Below are 10,966 nucleotides of genomic sequence, written 5' to 3' on the forward strand. Positions count from 1 at the left end.
GTGAGCCACCATGTGGTTGCTGGGAATTGAACTCAGGACCTTTGGAAGAGCAGGCAATGCTCTTAACCACTGAGCCATCTCTCCAGCCCATCTCTTTCTTTCTTTATGTGTATCTGTATATAGGAACATGCACCTTTGTGCAGGCTCCCACAGAAGCCAGAGGCAGCAGATTCCTCTAGTGCTGGAGGTACAGACGGGTGTGAGCCACCTCATGTGGATGCTGGGAACTAAGTCATGTCCTCTGGCAGAGGAGTATGGACCCTTAACCACTGAGCCATCTCTCCAGGCTCACGCATGGTCATGGTCTAAATAGACAAGTCTCTAATCAGTAATAGAGCTTAGCTTCCCAGGAGAAAACTGTGAGACCTGACAGGACAAATCCTCCTCAGAAAAATAACCACATGCAACATAAGAGCATCATATGAAGAGGGTCCTGCAAGACGGCTGGGCAGGGAAAGACACAAAATCTGCCACCTGAGGTCAGTCCCTAAACCCCACATGGTAGAAAGAATGTACCAGCTCCTGAAAGTTGCCCCTCTGACTTCCACACAGGAGCCCACACAAATGAACACACACAAATGAAAAGTAATAAATGAAAACATTTTGTTTTAAAGAGTGTCCAACTCACTGGTAATTAGAAATGCAAATCAAAGCCGGGCAGTGGTGGCGCACGCCTTTAATCCCAGCACTTGGGAGGCAGAGGCAGGGAGAGCCCTGTGAGTTTAAGGCCAGCCTCCTCTATAAAGAGCTAGTTCCGGGAGAGCCAGGGCTACACAGAGAAACCCTGTCCTCAAAAACAAGAAGCCAGGCAGTGGTGGCACATGATTTTAATCCCAGCACATGAGAGGTAGAGGCAGGTGGATCTCTGTGAGTTGGAGGCCAGCCTGGTCTACAGAGTGAGTTCCAGGACAGCTAGGGCTGTTAAACAGAGAAGCCCTGTCTCCAAAAACAAAAACAAAAACAAAAACAAAAAAAAAAAGAGAAAGAAAGAAAGAAAAGGTAAAGGAAAACAGTGTTGGCAAGGGTACAGGAAACAAGGACTTTGTGCCCTATTGGTGACAATGTAAGTGGATACAGCCTCTGAAAAAGAATTCGTGATAGCTATCAAAGTTGAAAATCAGGCCAGGTCATACACCTGTTATTCAAAAAGAAAAAAAAAAATGTTGGCATGGTGCTTGCATCTGCAGTGCCAGTGCTGAAGAGGGCAAACAGGCAGCTCCTGAACAACGGAGCCTGCCGGCCAAGTCCCAAACCAGTAAGGGACCCTGTGTCCAAAACAAAAAGCTAGATAGCACCTGAGGAATATCTGAGGTGGTCCTCTGGCTTCCACCCATGCACCCAAACATGATTACACACCCCCACACACATGAACAAAAGTGCGCACACACAGGAACAAGACTGACTAGTACATATTAACACAGAACTACTCGAAGACGTGACGTGAAAAGCAGAGCAGCAAGCCACATGCAGCAGGATCCCACAGGCCGCCAGGTGACACAAAATACCCTCTTGCACCCTAATAGGCCATATCCCATTTACGCTAGAAACCATTGCTTTCGCAAGGCAAGTCTAAGTCCCTTCCTGGTCGTCACTCACCTGTCCACAGTATAAGGACTGAGATGAAGCCGGTAAGGAGGCAGGTCATGCCGAGGTTTCTTAGCACCCCAAGGCTCTCCACCAGCCCGCTGTTTGCGTTTCTTCGAGTCATAGTCATCGCTGGAGGGAGAGCCATCCCCAGAAATAAGAAACATATTGTTATATATGTCTTCATACATAAAGAACTGGAAAATACCTGAATCCTCAGCATTAAATGAATAAAAGCCAGACAGTGGTGGCACACACCTTTAATCCCAGCACTCAGGAGGCAGAGGCAGGTGGATCTCCGTGAGTTGGAGACCAGCCTGGTCTACAGAGCGAGTTCCAGGACAGGCTCAAAAGCTACAGGGAAACCCTGCCTCAAGAAAAAAAGAGAGAGAGAGAGAGAGAGAGAGAGAGAGAGAGAGAGAGAGAGAGAGAGAGAGAAGGAAGAAAATAGTATATAGCTCAGTGGGAGGACACTTGCTTAACCTGTGGAGGCCCTGGGTTCAAGTCCAGCACCACACGCACATACAAGAAGCTATCCTAGCACATATGTGACAGATTATTAAAGACATTAGGATAGACACGAAAAGGCTACAATTAAAAAAAAAAAAAAGAACAGCTTTAAAATAATGAAAGGCAAGCCAACGAGAAGCTTCAGCAGGTAAAAGCACTTATCAAAGAGCCTGGTGACCTAAGTTTGATCTCAGAATCCCCATGGTGGGAGGAAAGACCCTCGCTGTAAGTTGTCTGATCTCCACATATATATATTCAAAATAAGTAAATAAATGGAAAAAATCTTTAAAGTTAAAATACTAGGGCTCAGAACATACTCTAGAACCTTTCTTCACCTGCTGGGCAGCCTGAAGGCTCTGCATTTAGGATTCTCCCTGTGTTTTATGCACGAGCACATACCAGCATGCCACAATGCACATTTGAAAATTGGTTCTTTCCTTCAACTATTTAGGTCCCAGGGATCAAACTCAGGCTATCAGGTTTGGTGGCAGGTGGGTTTCCCTGCTGAGACATCTCTCCAACCCACGTTTTAGGATTTTTAAGACAGTTCCATACTGAACTCTGTAGTTCAGGCTGGTCTCAAACCTTCTATAATAGCCCTAGCAAGTCTCAAACTCATTGCCACCAATCCTCTAGCCTCTGCTACCCAGGTGTTGGGAATGAAGGTGTACATCACCACATCTGCCTTAAAATAACTTTTATTTTATTTTTGGTTTTTCAACACAGAGCTTCCCTATAAAACCCTGGCTGTCCAGGATCTTACTTTGTAGATCAGGCTGGCTTCAAACTCACAGAGATCTACTTGCCTCTGCCTCCCAAGTGCTGGAATTAAAAGCATGCACCACCACACCAAACTCTAGTTTTTCTTAAATAATAAAAATATTTTTAATTGGATAAAATGGGGGGAGAACCACCTTTTGCTCCAGTAATTCCATCCTTGAAAAACTATCCCAGGAAAGTTGGGGAAGGGAGGGTGCAGTATAATGCAAAAATACTGACCCATGTAATGAGTACATGCATCCCCAAGGACAATTTAGTGGCTACAATAATAATCCAATCACTAAGGCAGTCACCAAGATGACACTTCAAGGTCCTGTTTTTGGTGGTGTAGGTACTGGTAAGCTGCACTTGCTCAGGTCATGTACCCCACCCAGAGTCATGGAAGCAACTGTAGGTAATGTGGAAGCCAAAAAAAGTGATAAAAGTCGCCGGGCGATGGTGGCGCACGCCTTTAATCCCAGCACTCGGGAGGCAGAGGCAAGCGGATCTCTGTGAGTTCAAGACCAGCCTGGTCTACAGAGCAGCTAGTTCCAGGACAGACTCTAAAGCCACAGAGAAACCCTGTCTCGAAAAAAACAAAAAAAAATTTTAAAAAAAGTGATAAAAGTCGAAGTCGAATCAGGACAGAAAGAGTTATTTTTCTGTGGGGTGAAGTTCCCCAGTAGGTTGCCTAAGCTCTAGTGGATGGCCCCACACCCAAACTCTGGGTTTAAAAAAAAAAAAAATGAAGGCAAGAAGGGTAATGTTAGGGAGACAGGAGGAGGGGAAGACTGGAGTAGTGTGATTGAGATACATTGTATGCATGCCTGAAACTGTCAGAAGAAATTTAGACTAAAAAAAAAAAGAAAAGAAAAGAAAATAGAGGTAGCTGGGAAGAAACGGTTCAGGGCGGGGAGCTGAGAGGCTATGAAGGAGGAAATCAAAGTGCATTTTAGATAAGTGAGAAATGTGAAAAATAAACTTTTAAAGAAGATGGTGCTACAGTCTGGGAAAACAGCTAAACACATACAAATACCTTGACCTCTGAATGACAGTCACAGACCATGCACTTGTGTGCAGAAAGAAACTAGAAGGGTCACAGGGAAGGTGAAACAGGAACCGTTTTCCCAGGCAAAAATTACTTTCCAAACTCTTTAGTACTTCCTCCCAACAATAGAAAGGCTTCAAAGAAGGCTAGAACTGCACCTTTCAGTGTTACTAGTTTCTTCTCTTTTGTTTCGAGACAAGGTCTTAAGTCACTTGGGCTGGCCTTGTACTCCTAACCATCTGTGACCTCAGAGTCAGCAGGAAACACGTTAGCAGTGGAAGCTGCAGAATCCAGGCCTAAATAAAGCCCTGAGCTGCTCACAAGAGCAATGGCAACGTTATTCCCTGCATCCTAGAGTTGGGAGTTTAACATAAAGCTGGGCCTCTGGGCAAACCACCCATATGATCAGATCCTTTATAAACTGGCAGTTTCCCTCAGTGACTGATTCCCGCTGCACATTCTTACTCTGACAGGCGGTAGAGTCCCCTTCCCAGGATGATGTCTCCTTCTCCAAACGCTGTAACCCAGAAGCGCCTTGGCCAAGATAATACACTGCAGGTTTGCACCAGGGCCTGGCAGTCAAATACAATCACCAGCACACATCCAGAATTTACACTGAAAGCAGCAAGGCCACAGTCATTGGTTCTTAACCAGGTCACATAAACCTTCAAAGTACACACTACAGTTCTGTACTAAAGGCTTTCGCAGGCTCTCAGAATGGCAAAGGGGAAGGGCCTTGCAAACTGGAGACCGGAATGATGGACTAGATGAACAGAGTAGGTGCAAGCCACATCTAGGAGGAGAGGGGAACAAAGGGTTTCAGTAATGGAGACGATGTGGAGACCAACCCTAGACAAATCTAGGTCCGCAGCAGCCTTCCCCAGAGAACAAAGGCTGGCTTCTACATGGGGACTGGCTACATCACCTCCCCTCAGCTTTCCTCAGAGTTATGCCATGCTTATTCCAAGTGTTTGCCACTAGACTGCTTTTCAGCTCTTACTGGCATGTGAGAGTCAAGGTGGTACCCTTCCTGTACCACCTTATTCCAAAGAAAATCACAGCACAAGGGAATTTTCTACATTGATCTTGTGGGGGCAGAATGGTAAGAGATCAAAAATATATAGTCAAATTCTAGGTGGTAGTAGCGCATGCCTTTAATCCCAGCACTTGGGAGGCAGAGGCAGATGGATCACTGTGAGTTCATAGCAAGCCTAGTTTAAGAAGTGAATTCCAGGACAGACAGAAATGTTACAAAGATAAACCATGTCTCAAAAAACAACAACAAAAACAAAAGGCTGAGCAAAACCTCTCAAGAACAGTGAACACACAGGAGGTGTGAACTTAAGATACACTGAGTACGCTCCTGGAAACTCGCAAAATGTGCAGATGATAAAGGACCACAGGAAGTCTCAAGAGCCTGAATCAACCACGCTTGCTCTACAAGAGGGCCAAGAAAGCTATGTGTACAGGACAAAGCCTGAACTTGTGTATTGTAACACTGTTATACAAAATATACTTCACAGAAGCCATTTAAATTAGGAGCTAAAACATTCTGCAACATTCCTTTTTTTAATGTTACTGTTTTCTTGTAACAATTCTTGTAACAAGTCTTATTATCTCTGTGTTAAATACTAGAAACAAAAGGAAACTTTTTGAAGTATCTGGCGCTGAGGAGATGTAAAGACACAGTTGTAATTCCAGCACCGGAAGGGGCAGACAGGAGGATCTCTAGGCCTTGCTGGACAGTCAGCCTAGCCAAAATGGCGAGCTTCAGTAAGACAGTCTCTAACACAAACAATAACCAATAAAGTAAACTCACCAACAACCTCCTAGCTCCACATACACCTGGACACATCTCTATACAAATTCATAGAAAACACACACACAAAGTATCTCAAAACCATACTGAAAAAGGAATGAATGCATAAGCAACCTAGGTGGTACACACCTGAAAACCCAGCCTGTGGGAGGTGGAAGAGAATCAGGACTTCAAGGTCATCCTTAGCTATATACTGAGTTCAAGGCCAGCCAAGCTACATAAGACCTGTTTCAAAATAACGTATCTCAGCTGGGTAGGCGTGGGCAAACACCCCAATAATCCCATCACTAGGCCGGCAAGCAAAACAAAACAACAAAAACTCTCCGTGTGACATTTTGGAATATGAATCTCACGTATTGAGTCTCAACTTTGCTGAGGTAGTATATAAAGCTGTTGCATGTGTATATATGCCTCAATGTATCTGCCTTTCAAAGACAAGGGACTATCAAGCTGTGTCTATCCACAGAAAAAAGTGTTAGTGTCAACAGTTGTCAAAGGTGGACCATGGCTCCTAGAGGAATGAAACGGAGCCTCTGCCCCACCCGTTTCTCCTCTCACCTGCGGCTCTGGTCCAGTCTGCCATGAGGACCCCGGGCAGGAAACCTGTTCAGGTGGCTCAGGTGAAGTGTGTGGGATGTCTGGAAGAGACTCAGGGCTGAAGAAAGGGAATGGCTGGTGACTTAAAAGCCCTAAAACCCGGTCGAGCTTCCTCCTCCTCTTTCTGGGTCCCAAAGTAACCCCTTCTGTTCCAAAAGCATCTATATTAAAGTAACAAGTCCTTTCCTCAAAAGTACCCCATACAGGCACACCCCAACATGCATGCCACCAGTACTCACGCTTCTGAGGGAAAAGAGGGGGAATTCGGTGAGGCTGAAAGATCAACTGTGGCTGAGCTCCCAGGATCCCTTGCTTCTGGCCCAGAGCTGCCACATGCAGAAGTGGGGGTGCTGGAGACTTCAGTAGGGGCTGAGGGAAAACAACCATGAAGTTCAGAGGACCCCAGCATTGATACCACGGAAAGACAGCCATCCCACACCTCAACAAAAGTCAGGGCACAGGTCTTCTTCTCGCCCTCCCCTTTTCGGTGAGATAAATACCTGGTTGGAGAGTGTCTGCACCTTGACGGCATTCCAGGGCACAGCCTGGCCTGGGTTATATGCAGCCTTCACCAGCACCTTCTCACCCAGCTGGGGGAGCCGACCCTTCACCACACTGCCAGTGCACAAACAAGGGGACCTCATCAGGTGGGCCCTGGGACGAGCTACCCTGACTGCCCCCCTCGATGCTCTTCCCATCGAGATTTCTCATCTTGCAGTAAATTAGCAAAGCAATGGCATTAAAGAGCGGGCCCACCAGCATGGAGACAGAACTGAACTCAAGAACCATCTCTTCCCCAGAAGAGAGGAGCCTCAAACCTACCTTAGCTGAAAAAAGACTTCTTCGTCTACCACCCCAAAGTAATCATGCAAGCTGGTAACAATGCCAGTGAAGACCCGTTGCTTCTCCCCACCCTGTGAGAGAAGACAGAAGGTCAAAAGCAAAGGAAGCCACCTGAACAAGACCATGCTCTGCCACGAGGGCCTCTCCTCTAGCCACCAGGGCCCCGGCTCATGTGATCACACAAAACTTCACAGCAAACACAGCCTATCTATGAAGAGGGGAGAAACTAATTCTTCGTGTTCATGCTTCTAGGATTTTCAGTTCTTTAATCCTAAAAGGTACCAGAAGATCTCTGGCAGATACTAAAAACTCCCCAGTCTAAAAGGTGTCTGAGTTCCCCAGCCCTGGCCCACAACCAGGAAAAAAACAAAAACAAAAACCAGGGATGTTGATAACTATAACACACACCAGATACCCAAACATAACAGGATAGCCCTCAAAGAGAAACTCACTAGAAAGGGCACCCAACATACCTGAAGGTGCCTAGCATTTTGGGACAGGTCTGTGGCCACAGGAGGAGTAAGTAAACCAGGAGGAGGACCCAAAAGAGATGTTGAAGCCGCGCCTATGGGGAAAGAGAAGCAAGCTCCAGAAACTGCACTCACCCACCCTAAACACTAGAGACAGCCAGAGGATCCTGTAAACCCAGAGGTCAAAGTGGCTCCAACCAATTCCTCAGACACTCAGGGAAACACCCAAGAACCAATATTTTGGGGAACTGAGTCCAGAGTGTAGCCAGGTAAGGAAGGTAAGCACCTGAGAAGTTTCGTCCCCCTGGAAGTGGGTTGATCCTCTGGCGCTTAAACTGGGACATTGGGAATGCTGTCCTTTCAAGGTCTTAGGAAACCTTCAATCGAAAAAGAAAGACGTTAATAGCTCAAATGGAAAGCTTCCACCTATTACCTGGGAAATCTTAATGAAGTAAAGTTTTTAAGATGAGGAGGTGGGTCCTAAAATGGAGGAATGGAGAATGTAGAGGAAATGAAATGGATAACTACGTTACTCCAGTTTGATCTGACTATAACCTAATGGTGGGGGGCTAGAGACATGCTGGTTTACAGGGAAGGAAACTGGAGCTTTGAGATCAGACTTGCCCAAGGCCACAAAACAGGTAGTGACAGAGCAGGACTCACACCCAGGTCTCCCAACAACTTAGCACTTGTTTCACTAGCCACTGGCACCCTTAGAGTGGCTGGCGGAGTGAGGGGCTGGAAGAGCTCCGATGGCATTCATTCATTCATTCAAAAACATCCGCCAAAACACTCCACGCAGGGCCCGGAAAAAATGGAGGTGCGAGTAGCAGGGAGGTGATGCGGGCCCTCTCCCGGAAGCCCGCCCGTCGTCCTCTCTCGGACCGGCTGTTGGGAAGGGAGCTGTCCAGCCGGCCCTAGCCAAGCGGCCTGCAAGCCGCTCCCTCCTCCTAGGTCCAGACCCTCGCTCCGGCCGGCCAGCGCAGAGCCTTCCAGAGCGGCCACCTTGGGAGGACCACAGCGCGAGGTTTCTCCTCCTCCCGCCCGCCCCCAGGGCCGAGGCCGTTGCCAGGGAGACGGAGCTTGCAGTCCGGAGGGGGGCTCGGCTCTTTCCGCCCAGCTGGCACATCTTCGCTGATCAGACCCCTGCAGCCTCGCCACCCGGGAGAGACAGAGAGGCAGAGGCGCGGCGGGAGGCCCCCAACCCACCTGCGGGCCAGGGCCACGACACCAGGGGGACAAAGACACCCGGAACCACCGCAGCCGCTGCTGCCACCACCACCGGAAACGCCTCTCCGGAAGAGCGACCACTGGTCGGAAGCTGCCACTCTCCCGGATATGGTACCTCCCTCTTCTCCATCGACCTCTCCCTTCCCCCACGCCAGTCTGCCATCCCGCTCCAACTGTGGAACGGAAGTGCGCCTTCCCAGATCTGATAATGCATTCGGAAGCCGAGCTCAGTGGTGTCCTCGCTCAAGTGTCCCATTAGGAAAGTAGGCTTTGGAGCATTGGTTCCTGGTTCCAAGGCGACTGGAACTAGACCCCTCCGTCAAATACAAGGAAGGGTCTATTACTTACACACCTGCTGTGCTCTACCAACCCCCAAAACTACAGCAAAAGAAGCAGCGCCTCCACTGACTGGAAAAGGAGCATGCCTACTCAGGGGCTATTTCCAGCAGGCATTCTTCTGCCTGACTTAAGCCAGTGACCCCCATCCCTATCCCTGCCCTTCTGTTGACAGCACCACCAGCAAGGGGTAACCATAACAGAATTCCATGTCCAAATTCTCAAATATGAAACATACTATATCTCAATGAAATGACTTTACCCAAACACTTGCCAGAAATCTGGTCACCCTCTCTTAACCTCTGACCTCCCTCCCATTCCACTTCTGTCTTCCTCCAACAGTACACCCTTTCCTATGCATTTAACAGTCACAGCACACATTGAGAGTTTAATGTCACTTTATCCTCCTAACAAGCTTATGAGGTAGGTAAGGCAGGCATCATCCCAAGTAGGAAGCTGTGGCTCACAAATTAGGAGACATTGCCATGGTCTAAACTCCAGGATAGAACACAGCAACTTAGAATTGACCTTGAAATTGCTATTCTTCACATTGTGCTTGATCACCACCACCACCCCCACTGCTCATTCAGTCTTCACAGGCTGTGCTCCAGGGCCATGACTCAATACAAAGTTACCCAAGGCAGTGTTGTTCTCTGTCCCAGGTCTGCTGTCTCAGATATGAGGAAGAAATTATAAATCCACATCGGTAACCGTGCGTTGTAGAATGAAGATCAGTGCCCATCCTTCCACAGTTACACCCAAAGCACCAACCCTTTGGATGCGTGATTCCGCCAGATGATTGAATCCAGTCAGTCGACAGTCCAACAAAGATGGCATAAACATACATCTGCAACATGCTGGCACAGCACCATACAAAACATGCTCCGGGAGCACCTGATAAATAAGTCCATTCACATTCTCTGAGCCCAGAGATTTCTGACAAGGAGTAAGAACCCGGGAAGATGGCCAGAACTGCACTTGAGGCTCTCACAGGGAAACCAGGGCTCCTTGGCCATGCTGCTTAGAGGCGGACTCTGCCGTCACCTTGAAAAGGAGCAAGCACAAATAGCTTTTCCTGGCAGTGCAGAGACACAGCAGTAAACCAAAAGGTGAGGGACTTCATGGCAAATCCCCTTCACCTAAGGTCACCAGGCACACCAAGAGATCATACAGAAAGGTTTTTTGCTCGGGGCTTCTTAATCACCAATGTTGGGATAAAGGTCTTCCGGTGGGAGTGGTACTGAGTCCTTTCAGAGAGGTTCCTGAACTCCATCCTGGAAAAAAAAAAAAAAAAGCAAAGAAGAAGTCAGAGCAGAAGAAAGATACCAGAGCTGCAAAGCCTTGTTCCCTTTCCGAGGAGGAGAGGAGGAGATAGGAGTGTTAAAGTGATGCTTCTCCCTAAAGAACAGGCCTCCAAACATGACAGGTTTCACCTGCAGGGAAATAATTTACCTCTCTGCCTACCTCACCATCCCCTAAATTTCAGTGTTAAGGAGTAAGGGCTTGGCAGGTGAAGATAGAGATGTCTCAGTGGTTAAGAGCACTGTCTGCTCTACCAGAGGTCCTGAGTTCAATTCCCAGCAACCACATGGTGGCTCCAAAACATCTGTAAAGAGATCTGGTGACTTCCTCTGGTGTGTGGGTATAAATGGAGGCAGAAAGTTGTATATATAATAAATAAATCTTTTTTTTTTTTGGTTTTTCGAGACAGGGTTTCTCTGTGGCTTTGGAGCCTGTCCTGGCACTAGCTCTGTAGACCAGGCTGGTCTC

General features: G+C 47.6%; 2 protein-coding genes across 3 annotated transcripts in view; both read right to left on the minus strand.

Moving 5' to 3' along the window:
- Window positions 1-8,980, minus strand: part of Ccar2 (cell cycle and apoptosis regulator 2) — a 15,602-nt gene extending 6,622 nt beyond the window's left edge. Inside the window, exons 1-8 of one of the 2 annotated variants that reach the window (XM_005355563.2) lie at window positions 8,840-8,980; window positions 7,917-8,007; window positions 7,634-7,725; window positions 7,140-7,231; window positions 6,818-6,932; window positions 6,557-6,686; window positions 6,279-6,375; window positions 1,597-1,716 (exon numbers count right to left, since the gene is read on the minus strand). In XM_005355563.2, the coding sequence (XP_005355620.1) occupies window positions 1,597-1,716; window positions 6,279-6,375; window positions 6,557-6,686; window positions 6,818-6,932; window positions 7,140-7,231; window positions 7,634-7,725; window positions 7,917-7,974 (704 nt within the window). In that variant the 5' untranslated portion in view covers window positions 7,975-8,007; window positions 8,840-8,980. Of the gene's footprint in view, window positions 1-1,596; window positions 1,717-6,278; window positions 6,376-6,556; window positions 6,687-6,817; window positions 6,933-7,139; window positions 7,232-7,633; window positions 7,726-7,916; window positions 8,008-8,293; window positions 8,795-8,839 lie in introns of those variants that run through there. The other variant, XM_005355564.3, reaches the window with a different exon arrangement.
- A 606-nt stretch (window positions 8,981-9,586) lies between these two features.
- Window positions 9,587-10,966, minus strand: part of C17H8orf58 (chromosome 17 C8orf58 homolog) — a 5,321-nt gene continuing 3,941 nt past the window's right edge. Inside the window, exon 7 of the mRNA XM_005355565.2 lies at window positions 9,587-10,470. Within this exon, the coding sequence (XP_005355622.1) occupies window positions 10,362-10,470 (109 nt within the window). The 3' untranslated portion in view covers window positions 9,587-10,361. The remainder of the gene's footprint in view (window positions 10,471-10,966) is intronic.

This window comes from Microtus ochrogaster, chromosome 17 (genome assembly GCF_000317375.1).
Source record: "Microtus ochrogaster isolate Prairie Vole_2 chromosome 17, MicOch1.0, whole genome shotgun sequence".
Lineage (NCBI taxonomy): Eukaryota > Metazoa > Chordata > Mammalia > Rodentia > Cricetidae > Microtus > Microtus ochrogaster.